At 39.3% G+C, this 23,419-nt stretch overlaps 1 protein-coding gene across 2 annotated transcripts; it reads left to right on the top strand.

Moving 5' to 3' along the window:
* Nucleotides 1-1,675: 1,675 nt before the first annotated feature.
* qser1 (glutamine and serine rich 1) lies at nucleotides 1,676-22,999 on the top strand. 2 transcript variants are annotated; one of them, XM_084124706.1, is made up of 13 exons: nucleotides 1,676-2,199; nucleotides 4,598-4,698; nucleotides 4,779-4,934; nucleotides 5,409-8,891; nucleotides 9,128-9,384; nucleotides 10,762-10,878; nucleotides 13,960-14,093; nucleotides 14,677-14,897; nucleotides 15,633-15,770; nucleotides 15,861-15,958; nucleotides 18,584-18,730; nucleotides 18,878-18,973; nucleotides 21,876-22,999. In XM_084124706.1, the coding sequence occupies exons 1-13, from the start codon at nucleotides 2,114-2,116 to the stop codon at nucleotides 22,014-22,016; spliced, it is 5,175 nt and encodes a 1,724-aa protein (XP_083980832.1). In that variant the 5' UTR covers nucleotides 1,676-2,113; the 3' UTR covers nucleotides 22,017-22,999. The 2 variants fall into 2 exon arrangements, with proteins under 2 accessions (XP_083980832.1, XP_083980833.1); XM_084124707.1 differs by lacking the exons at nucleotides 18,584-18,730; nucleotides 18,878-18,973; nucleotides 21,876-22,999 and adding an exon at nucleotides 17,889-18,205 and having other exon boundaries at nucleotides 1,740-2,199.
* The last annotated feature ends 420 nt before the right edge of the window (nucleotides 23,000-23,419 follow it).

Here is a 23,419-nt window from a genome sequence, read left to right as displayed (position 1 = left end):
ATAAAGTTAAGAGCAGATCGAGAACACACACACATAAAGCATATTTTAAAAAGGGCATAGGGATGCTCATTTCCGATTGGAAATTGACCTTAGTCTCCTTGGTTACTCATTAGTCCCCTTGTTTGCTGCACTGTTTGTATGTCTAGTATTTTATGCCTGTGTTTCTCCTCTTAGTTGTCGGTTCTCGTTAACGTTATAGCTAAGTTTGGTTACGGTTTATCTTCTGTTTATTTGTTAATAAAGTATATTGCATTTATCTTCTTTGTCGTGTTGGATTACCTACACCACCCCTTGCTACGCCTGACAGCGTGTTCAGGCTACAGGTGTGTATAGTGTTTCTTTACAAAGTGACATCGCCACCTACTGGCCTGGCAGTATAATACAGCGTTTTTAGTCGTTCTCGCGGATCCATGAAAACGGGGATTGCTTTGACAACGTTGTCGTCTGTACAAACAGAATGTTTTGTTTTGTTGTGATATATAGACACATTTGTCATGCATTTCTTTAGTTTCATAGGTAAAAAATATGTACGTGAAACTTTTCAAAAAGGCTTTTATTCACATATGCATGAAATCTGAGAGCTTTCTGTGACTCCATTGACAGCTACGCAACTACCACTTCGATGCTTCAAAAAGTTCATAAAGAGATCATAAAACTAACACATATGAATTCAGCGTTTTGTCCAAATTTTCTGAAAAGACTTGATAACTTTATATGATGAACAGATTGAATGTAGGCTTTTATTCTCATGTGAACATTGATCAGCGAACACAAACAGAAGCTCAACTGAACCTGCTTGACGCACGAGAACAAACCTCATTGGTTCTTGCTGAAGCTCAGACGTGCTGCGTAACACGAGAATGAACATTAACTTTGGACAAAACTGCTCAAATTATATGAATTAGTTTTACGAAATGAAAGAATTTACATTTTTGGGTGAATTATCCCTTTAAATCAGCCAAACCACTTGGCATTCTTCACAAACCACAGCTTGAGAACCACTGTACTAACACACCTGTCTGAACTTAAAGGAAACTGTCTTCTTAAAAAAGACTAAGACAAACAACAAAAATCATTTGATATTTAAATGCAATGGCATTAAGACATCATTGGGGCCCACTGTGTGTGAACATAAACATTTAGCTAATGTTGAGGTACACGGTTCTCTAAATATCCTCAGAAGAATAACAAAGTTAATATATGGGCCAAATGATAGAACAATTGGGAAAAGTAGGGAACGTCCTTTACAATTATATTGACAACTGCTCCTGATTACTTTACATACACCTTAAAGTTATCGACAGGGAGAAGGTATAATAATTATGGTCACACTTTATATTAGGTGTCTTTTTACTACTTGCATAAAAAAACAAAATCATGTACAATTGCATGTTATTGCGTTCATGTTGAATTGTAAAACAGTTTGATATGTTAGGACAGGTTTGATGGTTAGGTTTAAGGGTGGGTTAAGGTGTAAGGGAAGGGTCTACAGTGTAATTATAGATGTAATTACATAAATTAATTACAGCTGTAATTAAATGCAAGCATTTAAACAAAATAAGAATAATGTAAAAATAGGCTATGTGTACACAATAAGTAGGCTACATTGCATCAAATTATTAATTTAAATGTTAGTACACATAGTAGTTAAAGACAGCACACAGTTTATAAAGTGGAACCATATTAATGTTAGCAACAATAGAGACAAGTCTCCACAGGGATACACGCTGCGCGCGCGTGTGTGTGAAGAGAGAGAGAGAGAGAGAGACAGAGAGAGAGACAGAGAGAGAGAGAGACAGAGGGGGGAGAAAAGCAAAAAAACTTCCATCTAAAGTTTGTCGGAACTCGGAAGTGAATGTTTGGGAGAAAAACGTCAATATGGGGACTCGATGCAGCAGCGCTTCTGACTCTGTGTGATTGTGTTCGGGGGCCGCGAGCAGTGATTCTCGCCCTGCGCTTATTAATCCACAGCACAAACCAGCCGTCCGACCCCCGGGACCAGCGCTCGGATCACCGCGGGGCCAACAACGTTTGGAGGAATATGTGATTTTGTCACGCTTGGTTGAATGTGTAGCTGTATCAGGGGACGCGCGTCATTCCCGATCCAAGGCGGATGATGGAGAGGAATTACCCGAGCTCCAGCTTCACAGAGCCGGTCAGCGCGGCGGCTCAGAGCGCGGGCTGGGCCTACAAACCCAGGTACGAGAGGGCGGGTCGCTTCCCGAAGAAAACTCCGGTGATGGAAGGCCTAGCGAAACAAACACACATGCAAAAGTGTCAAGACACATATTAAGGGAGTTTTAATATTGCTAATGCGTTTATAGCTTTAGGGACTCGTGCAGTAATACACCGTGATGATTTTTGCAAATCTCATGAATGTGTTCAAATCACTGATCACCTTTCAGTCCGCACTGCACTCACACCGTAATTCGTTATTATTCACTATGGTATATGTTTTTGTGCATGAATGATCAGAAAGTGCAGGTTAAGAACTGTGTCAGCTTGGTCTCTCGTATATAAACTTGTACACTGCAGTCACAGTGTGTTTGCAGACATGTAAACAATTGATCGATCAGTGTTGCAGAACACGTGTCTGCAACTTTACACAAAAGTGTCTTATTTAGGTCTGTCTGTCATTAGCTTAATTTACACATGTTTACAATGCATCGTATTTATATGCATACATTGCTTCTGTTTATCAGGCAGTGATGTCAGATCTACAGTTTTCAAGTCATTTAATCAGTATAACTGTTCTGTAAAATTAATTTAAGTGCAATAACAAAACCTAGGCAGGGTAGTTAGTCAGCAGCACACTAGACTTTGTGGACAGGCAGCAAACATCAAGAAAACATTACAACTGACCCACTTAGAATTAGTGATCTTATTTTGAAAATTCTCATGAAGTGTCTTTATTTACTGCATTGTAAGCAACATTGTCAACTACTGTTTTTTTCACACCTAAATGTTTCTAACACATCAACTTGGAAACCATGAAAACATAAAAACGTGTCCCCCGGTTTCACAGACAAGGCTTAAGCCTAGTCCCAGACTAAAATGCATGTTTGAGCTGTTTTAACTGAAAGCAACTTGCACTGACATATCTTAAAATATGTCACTGCTATTCTATTGTTTTGTCTCAAGATGCACACCAGTATTGTTTTTCCTAAGGAAAATTTCTAAAAGCAACTTAAATGCCCTAATTGAACTAAGGCCTAATCCTGGCTTAATCTAAGCCCTGTCTGTGAAACCAGGCCTAAGTGTATTATTTATAACTATGATTATAATTATGATAACTTATTAGCTGTGTTATAAAGCATTAGGAATGCATTTATAAAGCGTTTCGTCATGATATACAATCCTGCTCGTCTAATAGTGCATGTTATCTTGTAAGAAATAAAAGCACCAGGTGGTGTGGCAGTCAGAACCAGGGACAGTTAGTTTATTACACTGTCCTAGCATGCAAATAATTGCCCGGGGAGCTCTGTTTACTCAAAACCTAAGTTCCCATCTTCTAACTTATGGTTTTGAATGGTTCTGTAGAAATTTACATTGACACCATACATCAGAAATCAGTGACATTAATTTTATGGCTGGTGAAAAAGAACAAGATTTTGTGTTTTATCATAAGAAAATATGAATTGAGAACAAATAAATAAATAAATATATATTATTAACCTCCAGATAAATATTACCTGTGCATATTAGACTGGTGGCTAACGAAATCCTTGGTGGGAGCTGAAGTCTGTTCAGTAGTAGTTTGGATTCACTAGTTAAAATGATCAACGGTCTCTTTCAATAATTAAACATCCGAGTGTAAGACACCAGTCATGGACACTAAAGTCTTGTTTATTTTTCTGATTCTCCAGCAATGTGTTGCCACTTTATTTTTCTGACTACTATTAACTGAAATAGATAATTTAACTGACTAGAACTAGCTGATGGATATCCACTCTGTTAGTTTATGTAAAGTCTGTGCACACATCCACACTGAAGCCATCAAAAACAGCTAGGAAACAAACTCAAAAATGAATCTTGCCTGGTGTGACATTTACTTATGCAGATGTTTATTTGGCAAAATATATTATGTAGACAGACTTGCCTCTATTTAACAAGAGATGTGGCTTTGCTACAATCATACCAGACAAACCAACTAAAATATTTTCCATGTGTTTTCTCTGTCCAGACGCTATAGTCTTTGTAGCTTGTGACTTTTTTTGTCTCATTTGCTGTGAAGTATGGCTATTTATTTATGACGGAGAACTTTTATAATTCACTTTAAATATGCAGAGTATATAACTACCCAAACTATGCTACTTCTACCAGCCTATTATGTAGGCTACTACTACCAAACTAGGCTGCTTCACAGAGAACATGTGTGGTATCTGCTATTATGTTTAAAATAGTTTGTTTTTGTTATACTAAAGAGTTCGGTTTGTGTGTGACGTTTACAGAACCTCAAGAATAGGTTGCGTGTGAAGAGACTGTATACAAATGTGCCTGTCTAATGTGAAGATTAAAGATCTTTGTGTGAGCTCAGTGAAAGGTTGTGGTCAGTTTTTTTAGGTACTGTCTAAAAGTGACATTTATACTTTAATAGTTCAAGTTATGGTTCTACACAATTGGACTCTGAGATCCTCCAACGGCAGACCTTTGCCTCTAGTCACCAGCCTACGTTTACCACCACCCACCACCCCACAGGTGAGCAAACGAAACGACGACTGTAACAAAATATAGTCACTCCTTTAAGTCACTGACTGTATGGGATCTCTCTCTTTTAGGAGTGTTTGACTCAAATCAGCACAGCACAGCCAGCAGCAACACTACTGAATCATCAGTCATGAACTTCCTCTCCGCTATCGAATCCCGAGGCCTTCAGGCTGGACCTGCTGGCTCTACTCTTCTCCCTCCATTTAGAAGCCCCTCTTGGCAAACAGGTGAATATGCATTGGGTCTCTGTTTTAGAGGAACCACTGAAGTTTTGGCTGCACCATCTTCCTTTTTGCCAGTCATCCTCAATGGGTCATTAGGGCAATAGTTGGGGTCATATCATTGTTTTCCTTTTATTAAAATAAAACAAAATGTTATTTTTTCTAATCTCTATGTATAATAGGTCATAATTTAGTTGTTCATGATCATTTGCCACCCAACTTTCTTTTTTTTGCTGCCGGACTCTTTTGTAAACTCCCTCTTAGCATGTGAAATCAATTAGCGCATTGCTGCACTCACGCATAGGCTGCACCTTTTTTGTCTTTTTTGCACTGTCCCATCCTTCAATTATATTGTATGACCCCCTTAAAAGTGTTGTTGTTACAGACCAAAGGGGTATTTTAGTGCAAAAGGAAATTGGTTTAGAGATGTAATTTAAAAACTACCTGCAGTTCATCAAACTTTAATTTTTTCTGCTACAGGTGCAAACACTTCAACAGAACTTTTTCTCACCGGAGCCCTGCATTCATCAGGAACGTTCCCGACACCTTCTGCGCTCTCCTCCTACCAGCACCCTAGTGCCTTTCCTACAAGAAGTTTCACCACTACATCAGCACTTGCTGTTCAGGACAGCACTTTCATCTCTTCGAATGGCCTGCTATCCCCTAATGACCCTCTGCTCCAGTTCAAATCCTCCCAGAACACTGTGCCAACTTCACTTGCTTTCGGTGGTACGTCTCTAGGGGTTGGCTTGCCACCTCAGTCCTCCACGTATCGCTCAGCACAAGAGTCAGCCCCACACCTCCTTCAGCCTCAGTTCAGTCTGCTGTCCACATCTTTGGGCAGTTCCCAGCAGGCCCCTCAGCCTTACGGTGGCCCGGTTTTCTCAGGCTCCATCGAACGAGCACTTCAACGTGAATGTAGTGTGATCAAGCACCATCAGCGGCCTTCTAGCACCCAGCCAGTCCAGGAGCAGCTGGCTAGCAGTACTCAGCACTCCCTACAGGGTTACCTGCATGACGAGGAGGACATTTCATATCAACAGGACCTTTCCCCGCACACACCTGTACCCTGCAGTCCTGCGGGTGACCCTTCACCCCTAAACGGCACTGCACAACAGAAGACTTCTAATACAGCGCTGCAGCAAACTCAGGCCTACGCTTCTTCTGTCCCCTCCCCTGGGTTTTCCAGCACATCTGGAGTAAAGGTTAAAGACGGTTCTTCCAAAATAGCTCAAAATCCCAGTGAGAACACAGACACTCAAGCCCAGACAAGCTCTCCAGGCCTGCATCTGCCGAGCTACTCTTCCTCACCCCAGAAACAAAGTTCAGTGATCGCTAGTCAATCACAACCATACACATCCACGCAGCTTTCAAGCATGGTGTCCGTTAGTGCCTCGCATGCTTATATCACATCTCAAAGCCTGACGAGCAACTTGAGCCAAGCACAGGCCTTCTCATCTAGTTTGCCTGAGAAGCTTCCTTCCATTTACAAGACTCTCTTGTCATACACTAGCCAATCTGAAGCTGAGACGTCTGTGAGCCAGTCTCTTGTTTATTCCTCCAGTCAGCAGCAGGAATTGCCACATGTGGGAAACAGGGATGGGTATGAGACACCAGTGCAAACTCTTTGCATGGGAAGTCCTTCTCAAAACTATTCTTCCAGCCACTCTCAGGGCCTGCCAACCATTAGTTTCTATACCCAGGGGCCAACATCTGCTAGCATACCTTCACAGAACTATGTGTCAAGTCAGTCCCTATCCTCTGTCTCTTCTTTCTCACCCAGTCGGGCCCGAAGCTTATCATCCGCTAACCCAGGCCCGGACTACATCCTAATGCAGTCTTCCCCTGTTAGCAAGACAGACAGTGCCCTTTTACAGCAGAAGTACTTGGTATCTGTCCAGTCATCAACCACCTCTCCTGCCACCCACACCCAAGCCTTGCCAACTGACCAGTCCTCAGTTGAGTTAAAACCACGTCAGCAAGATGAACGAATCTTTCTTTCCTCAAAAGAGAGCTCTGGAGAGCTTCCTCTTGAGGATGTGCAAGCATTACAGAAAGGATCTATGGGGACCTCTCCCCAAACCCTTTCAGCCACTGAAATCGGAGCACTCAGCAGCACAAAAAATGACATTTATGTAGTTTCAAAGATGGAAGACAGGCACAACACCCAAAGTGTCATTCGCAGTAACTCCCGATCTGAGGAGCAGATCCTTACGCATTTGGAAACCACAAAGGAGCTCGCTACTAGTGCCAATACTCCCTCCGACCCCAAGAGTAACCCTTTGTTGATGCACTCCACCCATGCACCCTTGAGTGCCGACCAGCTGAAACAGCATACTTTAGTTCTGAAAGGGTCCATATCTCAGCAGCAGAATCATCAGGGTCAGATTATCCGAGTTCAACCGAGTGATCCCAGACAGCTGTCTGAGGACCAAACACAGTTCATCCGGGTTCCCAGTGCCCAAGTGCTACTCGATCCCTCTCACATGATTGTTCTGCAGCAGCCTGTGCTCACCTCAGGCCAGAATCAGCCCAAGCAGACTATGTACATGCAGTCCGTACCAGTCCAGTATCTCCAAATGAACAGCGACACTGTTAATTTGACAGTTAATGGGCGTCACAACCACCAAATTGTCTCTCACCAAGTGCCCAACTCGGCAGAGTCCACTAAACAGGACCCAACACAAAAAGACAACTTTAATCATTCAAATCCTCATGACACAAAGCAGAACTTTACTCTCAGTTCTGTATGCTTTCCTGACTCCATGCTACTGGCAGATGAGAGGAACATCCTCTCAAATGTCGATGACATTCTTGCTGCTACAGCAGCCGCCTGTGGTGTCACACCACAGGATTTTGTCAAATCCACATCATCTGATGGCGACATGTCATCGGTAGCCAACTCTATAGATTCCAAGTGCAATTTTCAGTCCTCTGAGAACAGACTAAATAGTTTCCCATCTCAGCATATGATAATCGCTAACTCACAAGCGATGACTATAATTGGTGCTCAAACGACATACTCCAAAGAAGAAACGGAGGGACACCAAGTGTTTACGCTCTCAAACTCTCATAACCAACCAGTGGTAAGAAACAACTCTGCACAAGAAATATCTGACAAGGTAGCAAACGCTCATGAGAAGAATGATGTGTTACCCAAAGGACATTTTGTTAACTCTAGCAATGGATCTGTTTTGAATGCTAACGGACTTGCTATCAGTAATACAACCTCATCTAACTTTCAGTTGGCTGGCCAGGAACAAAGTCAGCCAGGACATCTGAATATTGAAAATGTGTCAAGTAATAATATAAGCCAGCTGAAGGGATCGAAAGGCCTTAAAAACAATGACAGTCTTATTGAGCATCCTTCTGATGGCCTTCCAAAAAAACGATCCAGATCGAAGGGTTCATCTAAGCAATCTGTTGAAGATGAAAATGGTCAATCCAAATCTCAGAAGAAAAGCACACAAGTTAAGCGCCAGAATTCACGTGCCAGTGAGGCAAGTTCGACTTCCACCTCAGAGATTTCCCATGACAGCTTCCAACAGCAGGAGAGGATGCGTCAGAAGTTAAGAGAGGTTGAAGAAAAACAGCCAGAGGTTAAAACTGGATTTTTGGGCTCCTTCCTGGACTTCCTTAAATCCGGTTCCAGACAAAACCTATCATCTCCACCAATACGGTCGCCCAGTCGCATCAGAAAGCCTTCGACCTCCAAGAGGCCTCCTAATCCATTACTTATTCCTTTTAAACCTCCCCTTCCTTCAACCCCATTGATATCTCCAGACCCTCATAGTGTCATTTCTACAAAGCGACTTGACGAAGAGCTCCAGAGGAACCTGGAAACACTGCCATCCTTTTCATCTGACGAAGATGATTCAGTGGGGAAAAACCAGGATCTGCAAAAGAGCATCACTTCTGCGCTTTCATCTTTAGATGAGCCCTCAGAAAAAAAGCAGAAGTTGGGTATGGAAGCTCCCTTTTTGAAGACATTTTATTTAATATTTAATATTGCATTATGCACCCAGGTCATTATATTATAATATAATATTTAGGATAGCTTCAAGGACTATATGTAAAGGGAAAGCATGTTGCTGTAGTATTCTATTTTGTAAATTAATCATTATTATTGAGATACTGAAATTTAGGTATTATGACAACCCTTGTTAATCTTCTCCTGTTTCAACACAACATATATTTAGGTGACAATACTAAGCAGCTTCAGGCCTCCTGCACACAGCCTATAGTTGCCAAGCCACAGGAGCAACCGAAGGCTGTACAGAAGATGTCTGCGGAGGAGCTGGTGAAGGATGTGCCTCCAGACAAGCTAGCTGTCCAACTGACCGCAGTTGCTATCGAGGGTCTGATGGACGAGGAGCTGTCAGATAGTGGAGGGGAAGGCATGTACCGGGAGCGAGATGAGTTTGTGGTTAGGAATGAGGACATTGAAAGGATGGAGGTATGCTGAGATGTGCTTTTTGTGCCATTTATTTATACAAGTCAGCATGAAATCACAATTTATTGTGCACAATTTATTCTGAACAAACAAACAAACAAAAAAGCTAACCGCACACTGAATTCAGTCCAGACTAGAGAAAGTCTAGCACAAATATTTTATTTTATAAACTGCATGAAGCAAAAAGGTTCAAGTTAATAAAAAGTCAGACAAGCACGAGCAGAGATTTCAGCACATTGTGTCACATTACAACAAACATTCACCCTTTTCTTTTTAGATGACCAATTATGGATAATCAGCTGGATTCAGTTAGCAAGAGTAGCACTCAAAGGCTCTGTTCAAAATCGCTCCCTATACCCTCATTCGCGATTCCCTACATTACTCCACTAATATAGTCCACTTGAAGGAATGAATGAAAACGAGTGAGTGAATTCAAACACTCAATGCGCTGGAAGGGCTGTTTAATAATTTTTAATAATCATTTGACACTTAGAAAACTGGCTGCTCCAGTAGTAAAATGAAAAGATTTATCTTGAACTTTTTAAAGCCTTAATTAAACTATTTAATAATCAAAGTATGATAGTACCCTGTACCCACATTGGACCAGCGGCTTGTAAAGTTAATGGATGGATAGTTGATTCAGCTGCGGCGCCATCTTCTGGTCAGGCGTGTGAATTAATTTGGCGCACGACTCTCACAGTGCGTTACGGGTATTCTGTAGCCGTTGAGCGCACATCAGTTGTACACTCATTATTGCGGTTCATTTTGAGATTGAATGAGTGCACTCGATAACATCCACTATGGTTTCGGACACCACTACAAATGGTCCCCTCAAATAGTGCTTTATTTAAGGGTATAGGGTACAGTGTTACAAAGGGTTACATATTGGTAACATTACCAATATACAACTGCAGCAAATAATATAAATATTACAAATATGCAAAAAATACAAATATTGCAAACAATGCAAAGACCGTATGTCAATTTTCTTTTATCCATTTGGAGTGCGACAATGTCTTCTAGCACAATCTATTCTGGACATTATTACAGTGAAAAAAATGCCTGCCTTTGTAACCCTTTCACCTAGGATGCACAGACTACTGGTTAACTTGAACCAACTGAACTAATGGAACAACCGCCCTTCATTCTATTTGCTTCCAAAATAATTCATATTATGGAAGTAAAATGGGTTGTTAATGCCGTTTCATGTTGACTCTAAATTGTTAAAATTACATTATGTGACGTATCTGTTGTTGCTGAGCAGTTTGTGATGTTTTCACCAACCTCCTGTCAAATATATGAGACATAGCGCAGACCGCCTGACTGTGTTTCATCAAACCCTTTGTCTCTGTAAGCCTTTGATGTGTGTTTTGGTTGTAGATCACAATGATTGCTGGGGTTGAACCACCAGCCATCTGGAAGGTCCAGAAAGCCCTGCTGCAGAAGTTTGTACCTGAGCTCAGGGACGGGAAACGAGTGTTCTTTGCCACCAACAGTGTAAGTGTCTATACAAAACAATATATGTATGTGTAACTAGTAGGGGTGTAACGGTACACAAAAATCACGGTTCGGTACGTACCTCGGTTTTAAAGTCACGGTTCGGTTTATTTTCGGTACAGTAAGGGAAAGAAATGCAAACATTAAACTGCAGGTTGTTTATTACTATAAACTTTTTTTAACAATTTGTTTACACTTTTTTAAACACTTTTTAATAAAATATAATAAAATAGATATAAAATAAAAAAAGAATAAGAAATAAAATACTGTTGCAAAGTTCTCCACTAAATAAAATACTCTCAGTCTCAAACCAATATCACATAATAAAATATAATGAAAAATATAAATAAATAACTATGATTACAGTGCAGCATTACCAATCCCAGCTTGTAGGCCTGCTCATATTAAAAAATTAAGGCTGAGAATCGATTTAAAAAAAAGAACTAATTAATTGCACAATTTGCTGTAATTAATTGCAATTCCTCCAAGCTTGTAATCATCAATAATTAAACTTATAATCACCTAATTAAATGAAACACGGGGAAAAAAGGAACAGAAAATAGCCCTATATTAAAATAATATTAAACATAAATATATCAATGTATTATTATTTTTCAATAATCAATCAACATAATCAATTTAAGATTTTTTTTTTTTTTTTTTACTTTTTTACTAATTATCAAAATAAAATATAGTCCAAAGCTATAGTACAAAGCTATTATTACCAGAGCATGTGATCAGAGCAGGTCATTTTACCATTGTTGCCAGCATAACTACACCAGCTCAGCAAACAGAAGTCTACTACTGAGAAATTTCACCTTATTTGAGCGGACTTTGCTTTTCCAGTGCGTGATCGGTACATGATTGGAGTGTTTGGGCCGTTAACGACAGAGCAGAACGCGCAGCGCAAACACGGACTCGAACATTGAGCAGAGAGCGCAGCGGGCCGACACACACACACACACGGAACGGAGAGTGCGGCGGCGCACACGGAGCGGAAAAGCTTTTTTTCGCCCTGCAGTCTATTTCGTTGGTTTAGGTTACAGTGACGACGGGTAAAACACTGGTAAAACATTAGAATCAGCTGCAGGGCGGGATTTCCGCCACTTAATATGTTCGTGTGGAAACACGAAAATGTACCTATGTTCCGCACACAAAATATTGCATTCAGTCATTCGGTACACACGTGCACCGAACCGAAAGCCCTTTACCGAAACGGTCCGGTACGAATACACGTACCGTTACACCCCTAGTAACTAGGGGTGTAACGGTAAAAAATCGTAACCGTACCGTTCCACACGCACTTTAATCTCAAATCTAACGACGCTTACTTGTTTATATTATGGTAAAAACAGATAGAGTTAGGCTAATGTATGTTTCTGTTGATGGATATGCTTTCTGTCTTCCCCTAAACTTTGTTCAACGCGAGTGCCGTATTCTTTAACATGACCAGTCATTTACGCCGTCATCACCCGGGTGCGAGACCTGAACAGCACACGTTACTATCTGTGTTTAAACTAAACTCATTTAAGCCTTGCCAATTTAAATATTCAAGTGCACTCATCTGCCCAGACAACGAGCAAATATTGAGTTCTCTTTCAAGTCTTGTGCTTAAAGCTGCAGTCCGTAGTTTTTCCTCGTTGTCGCCATCTCTGTTCGAAATCTCCAATTGCAGTTATTCGCGGAATTATCAACTTTACGTGGGTTGTGCCTCGGCACGGCACAGCGCGGATGAATCCAATGTTTTGAGGAGAATGTGCGGCTGTCAGTCACCGCCGGTGGTGTGGATACTGGCATTCGCAATCACAGATTCTACTTTTTGGAAGTATGACCAACATAAGAATTTTCACCAGAAAATGTCGCCTGAACAAGTAACATCCACTTTTGTTCTGACCAACTAAGGGAAAAAAGCATTGCAGTAAATCGCGCTGATTAAATCTAACGATCGCTTATCATATCACGCCAAACCGTACAAATTATACTTTGTTCTCAAATTGTTAATGTTAACAACATCAGCATTGCGTGACTACATTTAATGCCCTTCCAATATTATCCTTGTTTTCGCATGGGCCGGTTGCAGTCTCTTTTTTCCTGTAGCCACTCCGAAGTCTTGTGCATTTTACTGAATCTCCAGTTGTCACTGGTGATTGTTTCTGGATCCGCCATCAAATTGATACGTTTTATTACATCAAGTGCTGTGAGAAAAGGCTATAAATCTCCACCTCCAACATCCTCAAACGCAATATAGCCTACTAGCCGAGACTCCTTCTTTATGTGTAGAGATGTGACGTAATGACGCAAAGACATGCTCGAATTTCCCGTGGAAATCCACCAGTCCCACTGGAATTAAAAAAAGTATTAAAAGCTTACCGTTTTGAATCGAGCAAAGGCAAGCAGATAGTTTTGAACACTGGCTGGTTATGTACTTGCATATTTTGGATCATTTTTAACCCAAAAAAAGTTACGGACTGCAGCTTTAAGTGGACAAATTCACACAAAAATTGTCAACATGCCAGTCTTGGCGAGTATCTTAGCAAACATAGTAGGTTATGTCTTAAGTGAACATATACAGTTGAGAAAGACATTATCAGTGTTTTGGATCTCTTAAAGTGACAGCAGCCTAATATTCCTGCAGCTGTCTGTGTTTTTAATGTTAATCAAACAACAAAAGACAAGAAAATCACTCCCTGCTATTGACTGAATAGCTTTTGTAACTTTAAAAATGATTGATCCTTATTTAATTTATACAGGGAAGATTATATGCAATGTTGTTTTACATTTGTTTTCTTCGTTCAATTTGTGTACCTGAAAACTACTGTTAGATATCTAAATAACCTTAAAAGCAACGTTTATTTCATTTGTATCTTTGCTCTATTGTATTTATTTGTGCTGTTGCTTGTAGTTTGATTATTTGTTCTTATTTTCTTAATTTTTATTTGACAGTAGTCCTTTTTTCCCTGAACATAGCACACACTGAACTATACCGAAACGTGAGTAACTTGAACCGTTACACCCCTAGTAGCTTCCACTGTATATATCAAAATGCTGTGAACAACACTCAGTGTCATATACTCTTTACAGTATTTGGGGTACTTCGGTGATGCGAAGTCCATGTACAGGAGAGTGCATGTCAAATTTCTTGACACTGTCAACAAGCGGGAGTATGTTCGGGTTTGCAGTAGGAAACCACGATGCAAGCCCATGCATTCAATGAGGTACAGGCCGTATCTGCCTTACTCTATTAGCGTGAATTCAGCTATTAAGTTTATTGTGAATAATTCATCTGTGCACTTGTTTCATTTTAATGTGTAATCAAAATGTCATAACTGGATCTTCTGGTGAAAACAACAGACTTCTCCAGTCATTTAGTCCACTTCTTTTTCATTACGAATTTAAAGAGACTTTGGCCTCACCTAATTGTCTTTGAACACAAGAATGTGTCCTGTGTGCAACCCCTATGTAAATGTATAAATGAATCGCATAACGAAAATAGCTCAGATGAGTTAGCAATCATGTTTTTCCTATTCTTCTCTAAAATGTCAAGCTGAGCCACAAGCCTCTATTGTGCAATCCCACTCAGCCAAATATTTTTCCATAGTACATCAGTCTCCTGCCAGTTTGTTTGAAATCTCCAACATCAAACTGATCCCACACATTACTCTATTCCAGCCAGCTAGCACAATATTCACAGGATTTCGGTTGCGGTCAGAACCGTTCCATTAGCTACGCTATCAATAATGTACGTATTAGACTCCATAAGTGACTAATTAATTTATCTGTGATGTATGTTTTTCCCAGAGGCTCTCAGGCTAAAGCTCTTCTGGCCCAACGATTCACTGCAGTGACTGTGTCGGACTCTCCCACGCAGAAAACGACACAACAGAAAGCTCTGTCTAAACCCAGACCCAAGCAGACGAAAGCCAAGGCTGAACCGCCACCCAAAAAGAGAAAGAAATGGAAAGAGGAGTTCACGACATCTCCTTCCGACTCCTCACCAGAGGCTGTGAGTGAGGATGACGGTGAGACACGTGATAGCTGGAGAAAACTGACCTTATACTATAGCTTAGATGTGTGCACATCAGTGATGGGAAAAGCATGCTTTTAATTGAACCAAATGTTTCAAAATTGAGCTCAAAACTACTACTCACTAAGGACATCTTCTGGATAAAGCTGTGTAAATACAACGTGAACACAGCAAAAATATGTTCAGTGACATTTTCTACAAAATCTGAAATATCAGTAAATACCATTAAAAATAAATTATTATTATATATTTTAGTAAGTTTAATTTTATAGTACTTATTTTGTGTACCAACAAGTGTGTCAATCTTACAGATTTTAAGAAATGTATAGAAAATTCAACAACTTGTATTAATAAAAAGTGATAAAACCACTGATCTGAATGACATTGACATGAAAGTCATTATATAGATCAGTGAATAAAACTGAATATATCAGTTACAATTATGTTATATATATTATTATAGTTATATATATATATATATATGTATGTGTATATATATGTATGTGTATGTAATACTAGCATGAGATATTTTTAAAAAATTGCTGAAATTTCTTTTAAATTGGAAAGTGCTACCTTCAAATTAGATTGATTTAAACAAAATAATTCAGTTTGCACTGGCTAATATTTTCCTATTCCATGTTTCTGCAATATAATATCTCATGAGGGATCAATCCGTCTGTTTCTGTTGTCCCACACTCATGCTTTGTCCAATCCCATCTCTCGTTTTCAGAGTTTACGCCTCCGGTTCCGTTCGCTTCCCGTTTCCTGAACACCAGAACAATGAAGGAGACGTTTAAGAGTTTCGTAGAGCTGCTGATCAGCGTCGCCCTGGACACGGATGTCTTGAACGCGCTTGAGCGAGAGAACGGTGAGAACTTCTGTCTGTTTTGTAACAGGAGTGTTAATAAGTGGCAGATGGTGAAGCTGACCTTTGTGGTTGATCTGGTCCTGCATTCAGACGAGCTGCTGCTGCCGCACATGAAGAGGGTGGACGGGATGATCACAGACAACAGGCGGAGACTGCTGCCCAAACTGCGCATGGGTCAGGTCTTCAAAGTGAGTCACGAGTCACCTTTCCCAGAGTCCTGCTTCAACTCACAGTAATAATCACATTGGAAACTGGGACTAATTGTTCAATAAGAATCAAATATCTTTTTATACTTTTTTTTGTTTGTTTTTGTCTTTTTACTGTTTCTTATTTTGTATCTTTAGTATTGTTTGGATTTGATTCCGTTGTCGTTATTTAAAGTAGGGAAGAGTCAATATAAATCCCTATTCGGGCGGGTTTAGTTTTCGTAGAGGACGTTAAAGAAATTTGTGACCTACATTTTTTAGTCCTATCTGAGCTCCAGGGGCCGGTTTCACAAAGATATTTCTAGACCGGTCTATAGTGTTAGACAAGTCTAAAATTTGCTCATAGACTAGTCTAATACAAGTTAGACTGTTTCACAAAAATAAAGACCGACTTAATTTAGACCAAAACAATTAGACACCTTACCCCCAGGCTAACTTAGGTCTAAGACTCTGTTACCTTGGCAACCAGCAGTAACAATCAGTTACATTACAAACAGCCAAAAGAAAAGGGAAAATGGCTCATAATTTGTGGTTTGCTGACGACGTTATGGAGAGAGCTATGAGAAGGGAATATTTCCTCTTAAATATTTCTTTTTTGGCATCTTGTACCATGTTTTTGTATCTTTTCTGTACGTCTTTAACGCTCCGCTCAACAGTCGGATTAACGCTGTTAACTGTCGTAGCAATCTTTTTCCAAATTAAACATTTCTTCTTGTTACTACATTCTCCGCTAAATTTCCCAAGTGAAATGTCCTTGTAACTGTTATACTCCTCCAACAAACACATATTCTCCGCTGGGGTAAACTGCACTGAGCGGTTGAATGCGCTTACTCGATCCGCCGTGTTTTTTGTTTTGAAAAGTGTCTTATTTTACCCAGAATGCATTGCAGTGTAGTCCTACTTAAGATAGTCAGAGTCTTAAGTGCTTTGTGCAACGGTCTGATTTAGATGTCTATCTGAAGTCTGACTATCTACTATATCTAAGCCATAGTCAAAGTCTATCTTTGTGAAACCGGCCCCTGTTTGCCCACCAATCTTTTGTATGCTTTCATTTCATTTCAATATGGATGATATCCGGAAAAAAAAATAATAATTATACAATTAATAAATAGAGCCAAATCGCGGAAACTGTGAAGACTGTCCATTTTAATATCAGGTAGGATAATTGTATCGATTTCTCTGCTCACTTATTTGGGTTAAGGTTTATTGTAAACAGACACTTCCAAAAGATACTTATAATGTATTCAATTTAGATCTATTAAAATAGTGAAGCATTTATTAAATTTTTTCAACAAATGGGGTCTTTGCTTTTATTTTCATGTCAGTTTGCACCAGAAAGCATTGTTAAAATCATGATTTTAAAGTGATGATGCCCCCAGACCCCCTACAGGGATTTTTTTCATCTCTTGTGAGTTTGCGGGTCTGATAATAACAATACCAATATCGATACTGATTATTTCATTTCATGGAATGTGATTTTTCAAAATAATGTTAATTTTTAGAAGAAAAAAAAAGATTATCACACATTACACATTGTTGGGCATATGACATTAGTCTGCATTAATACATTTATTACAAAAGCAAATATGAGCACAATTAAGTAAAACATTTCATACCAATAGGTGTACAAATATTGTGATTAAATAATAATAATATAATTTATTACAACATAAATATAAATTAAACTAAAATACCAACAACATTGAACATGCACTTTCTTAAAGATTTCTTAATAAAATGGTATTCATTTTTCGCTGCACGCTCACTTCTCATAGTCATGTGACACAGGCCAGCTAAATATGTCAGGTGGGTTTTGGCACAATCATTAGAAAAAGTACTGAAAACATTTGATATTGTTTCAGAAACTGACATTTTGTATTAATATAATTTTAATATTGATGTTTTTTTAAAGGAATCAATACCAAATAAGTAGCTTGTGAGTATATGGATATCAATGTGCCCATCCCTATTGGAGAAGTCCTGCTTACATCACCAGACAGAAGTCTGTCGTTTTCACTGGAATTTTTATTAAAAATGATGAGGTAATTTTCACTAACTTGGATAGGTTAAATGCATAGGACAAATTCCAGTTATGGGTTACCATACTTGGCCTTCAAATGTCACTTTCTTATAACAAGAACAATAATAATATAGAATTTTCAATTAATGCTAAAGTTATCAACATGAGAAGAATGCTTTCCTGTAATATATTTTCTTTTTTCAGATGGGATGCATCTGGTGAGCATGACCCTAAACTAGCCAAACTACATGGCTTCCTTTAAACCAACTATTTGACTAGTCATTTAGACAACCTGGCAACTTTTAAACATCCCTACTAGAAAGGCAAAATGATCAAATATCTGAATTCTTTAGCTAGCCGACTTGATCATGACTCTGACACAGCCGGTGAAAGAAAGTGCAGCTCTTCACACGCACAGACATTTTGTTCAGAATATATGTGATGCATATATAGTGAGAAAGTCAGATTAAATGGATTAGTACTAAAGAAGATGGAACTAATGTAAATCTGTGCATGTAAACATAGTCACTGTATTTGCATAATACATTAGGATATGTGATTTTCTTGCATGTTATTTTATCTGGCAGAATGCATTAGACAGCTTTCCTGAGCTGTCCGTGGTCACCGAGCTGAAAACAGACTGCGAGACTCCCGTTTTTAAAGTAAGGTTAAGTGGGAGGGCGTACAACAGGAAAACCATGAAGCCCTCGAAATCCCCCAGCAAACTTCCCTTGGTGAGTATTCCAGGTCTAGTAGTCTAGTGTTGCTAATGCCAAATATCCTGATACCAACTAGTTTAATTTTTTAAACCAGACTGGCTTTTAGATCGCTTTCGATGCACGGTTAAAGTCTTTACTTCTCTGTTTTTCCCACTCGATCAGGAATACACAGTGGATCAGCAGAAGACGAAGTGGTTTTCCCTATACCACTCTCTACAACACTATAAGTACCACACATACCTGATGTGTATGGAGGAGGTGAGGAATCAATGTGTTTGTTTGTGTGAGTTTTTGGAAGGATAACCAATATACTAGTCCTTGCTGACAAGCTCTAGGAATCTTTGAAGGAATCTTGTTTTGACTGGCAGTGTTCATATCAGTATCAGCTCTGGTGTGTCTTGTTTTATCCTCTGGTAAAATACTCACTCTGTTTGCTTATTCAATATAAGACCTGAACGTTGGCCTAGTGCAGGGTTTTCCAAATGGGTGAACTGCGGGGGGTGAGTTGATGACTTATTAAATCTAAGGTAAAATGCAAACAAAATAAAATCATCGAAAATAAAAACTAAAATTGTGATATAGCTTGGCCTATAAGGCTGTGATTTGATTAAGCTTTATAGTCTGTTGCATCTCGGTTCTCAGTAAACTCCATCTCCAACCAGTCTAACGTGCATTTTGGGAACACAATGTGCACTAGGTTCACTTTATTTGCACAGTTTCCAACATTTTGGGATAGAAGTTTACACCATTTCACCAGTATTCCAACTTGACCATTTGAACAGTTGAAAGTTAAGTCTGTGCACGTCATTTTTGGACAAATATTCATATGCCCTCGTGATCTTTAATCAAAATAACTTCCCCTCCTTCTTGCAGCGGCATCTCATCTCTTCTCTGATGACGCATTTACTGGTGTGAGGGCGGGGAAACCTGTCACTCACATGAGGTCGACCAATAGCAAATCACAACCATCCAATCAATTCCCCATGAACAAAATCAAGACCCACCCTACATTTTTTTTCTGTTTAGAATTCATTTTCGCCACAATAAATGAAAAAAAGCCTATCGCAACTTTAGTTTCACGCTGACTTTAAGGCATAAATGTCAGTATTGTAACTTGCAGTATAAAAAATATTACATTTATTTTATAGGACAATTGACCTATGGCTAAGCCACACCCCCAAACGCGATGAGCCAATCACAGTGCGCATAGCTAACCCAATACACTCGGACATTCTCTGCTTCCACGTCCATTGAAATGCATTGCAGTTAGTCAGTTTTCATTCGTTTTTATATGTTTTTTCTTGTCATTTTTGCTTTTAAACAGCGTGTGTGTGATTTTGGTTGGGTGACAGTTGTAGGTTACAGTTTGACAAGAGTTTACAGTTTGACAAAAGCACAATGTTGTGTTTTACACAAATATAAGTAGGCTAAACACTTTGCCGTTTTAATGATGTCCTGTATGAACAAAATGGAGTATGTTTTTATGTTTCCACTGTTCGATCGCGCCTCTCTCTCTCTCTCTCTCTCTCTCTCTCTCTCTCTCTCTCTCTCTCTCTCTCTCTCTCTCTCTCTCTCTCTCTCTCTCTCTCTCTCTCTCTCTCTCTCTCTCTCTGACACACACACACACACATTCCAGCATTGCATTCTTGACATCGCAGCCTGTTCATTATGCTGCGTTCACACCAAACGCGAATAGAGCGTCAAATTCGCGCGTATCGCGTCTAGTTCGACGCTTGAACATTTTGAATGCATTCGCGCGTCCAAAGCGAATAGGACGCGCGTATAAAGCGAGCGTTTGAAGCGAAATAGCACCAAACTATAACGTTTACACTGTGAACTGTAAATCTTTGTCTGGAGCTGAAGCTTATCGAGCTTCTCAACAATAAAATTATTAATATAACCCTCCAATGTATAGTTAAGGCCCTTTTGGTGACTTCGAGATGATATATAATCTTTCTGTCTCCAAAAATCATCAATTGACTCCTGTGAAATGTCTCCTACTGTGACAGCTGCCATAGCGCCTGTTACTGAATATTGACTGTTTGTCCGAGTGAGTGGAGGGGGCGTGGCTTAGCCATAGGTCAATTGTAATTTACAACAGTAATATATTTAAACAAGCCCTATACTTGCAGCCCTGTACAGAAATACAATTAAAATAATCAAAATCAAAATAATCAATATTTTATCTGTTTACTTGCATGTTATGTGACCATTAAAGGGTTTGTTCACCCTGTCATTAATTACTCACCCTCATGTCGTTCCAAACCCATAAGACTTTCGTTCATCTTCAGTACACAAATGAAGATATTTCTGATGAAATCTGAGAGCTTTCTGTCCCTCCATTGACAGCTACGATTGAATTTAGGCTTTTATTCACATGTAAACATTCATCAACTCATACATCAGTTGTGGTAAACGGAAGCTCAAGCATGTTCGTTTGCAGTGCGAGAACCAATGAGGTTCATTCTTGTGTTACGCATCACGTTTGAGCTTCAGCAAGAACCAATGAGGTTCATTGTTGTGTTTCACATCACGCTGTGTAAGAACCATGAGGTTTGTTCTCATGCGTCAAGCAGGTTCTGTTAATGTTCGCTGATCAATGTTTAAATGTGAATAAAAGACTCAAGTCAATCTGTTCGTCATATAAAATGATCGAGTCTCTTCAGAAAAGTTGGACTAAACCTCTCAATTCATATGGATTAGTTTTACGATCTCTTTATGAACTTTTTGAAGCGTCAAAGTGTCGGTTGCGTAGCTGTTCACAATGGAGGGACAGAAAGCTCTCAGATTTCATCAAAAAGATCTTCATTTGTGTTCTGAAGATGAACGGGTTTGGAACGACATGAGGATGAGTAATTAATGACCGAATTTAATATTTTTGGTTGAACTATCCCTTTAACCAACATCACAGAACCATGAACATGCGAATGTGTCATCAAATTATTGAAATATTTATGTCTAAGGGGCTTTGGGAACATCTGGCCTAGCGCTTAACACATGTGCTCCATGTTGAGCTGTGGTGCTCATATGGGAGATCCAGGTTCGAATCTGGTTGCTACGACCCAACAACCACTCGAAACCCTTTGTTTTCTTTATAAAATGTTAAAATCTTCTTTCTGTTTACAAGCCTGATGCACTGTGATTCTCTCTCATATCCCAGATTCAGTTGTTGAAGTCGCGAGGTAAAGACCTGGGGCAGGAGGAGACGGTCCAGACTTGCATGGGCAACAGGACATGGGTAGAGGGCCTGTTCGATCGCTTCGGGGAGCTTCTGACACAGGTGCAGCAGGCCTGCCTTTAAACAGAAGCCTAGATTATGCTGATAGACAAGTATATACTGGAATAAGCATTCATAAACCTGATGAAATGCTTTAAAGCACCATTGAGGACAGACATCAATACGAAGAGACTGTAAGGGTTTTAACAAATGGAATTAAATAGACCAAACAGCTGCCTTTTCCTGACATCCACAGAGACGATGGACTTCGAATGTGGTTTTACATGTAAAAATGCTTTGGTTAAACTAGCTGTAGTTGAGTATTTTCTGTGCTGAATCAATGCCGGCATCCTTTTATCAATAAGGAGGACCAGAATTGATGATCTGTTATGTGATGCAGAGTGTCTTGCTGAGAAGTTTTAAACCATCTTGGGTTTAAAAGAATAATATCAGTCTGTAACTACGGTTAGGAGGGCAAGGTGATTATAAAAATGAAATTATACATAGATATATATGTAAAACATCACTTTTTAAGACTGAATGCCAAATTTATATATGACAATGTACATTTTGTATAGAGAGCTTGTTTGTCAAAGGATTCTCATGACATAATATAGAACACTTACCCGATGTGCTTTCGAAACTCTGTTTTAACAGAGTTGGTGCAATTCTAATAATGCTTTTGTGATATATTTTGTTGTAATAAAAGCATTTACTTAAACTATTTTTTCTGAGGTAAAAATCTCTTTATACTCTTTTGTCCTTTTTTTCCTCAAAACATTTATTTTATCTCACAGATAGATGTATTTTTCACAGAAGGAAATATTGTGGTCATTTGTCATACATTTCTAGTTTATGTCATATGCACATTGTATAAAACATTTAGAAAGTTCCTTTATTTGGGGATTTTGCTGGTTTTCCACCATTTTAAGCAGATTACTGTGCCGACAGCATTGGATTAGTGTGCTGACCGCATTGGATTAGTTTTATGCTTTTCAGGTGTAGCTGTGTTAAACACTACAATGTTTTTGCTGACATGTGAAAATAAATTTCCTATTAAATGAGAACTTTGAGTGAGTACTTAATTTATAAATAATCAAAGTTGCTGCTTGCTTTTTCGGCTGTCCTTTTGTGCTTTTATGACCACTGAGCTTTGTGTTTTGTCTATATATCTGAGTCCACTTCAGATTTTCCTGCTATCAGTGCACCGCTATCAGTGATAGTGAAACGCCGTCACAGGAGCTCTTGACGCAGGCAAAACAAAGTCTGACGGTGTATGTTAGATAACGGGACCAAAAAAAGAAAAACATTGTAAAATCATATTATTATCATATATTCATTATCATGAATCAAAATACAAGGACTAACTTGCACACTGACCTTAAGTTGCCAAATACATTAAGCAGTTGTGTTGAATGTGTTGAACAGTAAGGCAGATGCAGTGAAAGTGTATCTACGACATGAGCCTCAAACAGGAAGTTATATTC

The sequence above is a fragment of the Abramis brama genome (genome assembly GCF_963993115.1).
Source record: "Abramis brama genome assembly, chromosome: 9".
Classification (NCBI taxonomy): Eukaryota; Metazoa; Chordata; class Actinopteri; order Cypriniformes; family Leuciscidae; genus Abramis; species Abramis brama.
This window is presented reverse-complemented; position numbering and strand designations above follow the sequence as displayed.

Excerpts from the sequence above, each read along its gene's own strand:
- qser1 (XM_084124706.1), top strand. The coding sequence starts at position 2,114 with ATGATGGAGAGGAATTACCCGAGCTCCAGCTTCACAGAGCCGGTCAGC. Across the intron at positions 14,094-14,676 it reads AAGCCCATGCATTCAATGAG|AGGCTCTCAGGCTAAAGCTC; the intron begins GTACAGGCCGTA and ends TGTTTTTCCCAG. Across the intron at positions 18,974-21,875 it reads ACCTGATGTGTATGGAGGAG|ATTCAGTTGTTGAAGTCGCG; the intron begins GTGAGGAATCAA and ends CTCATATCCCAG.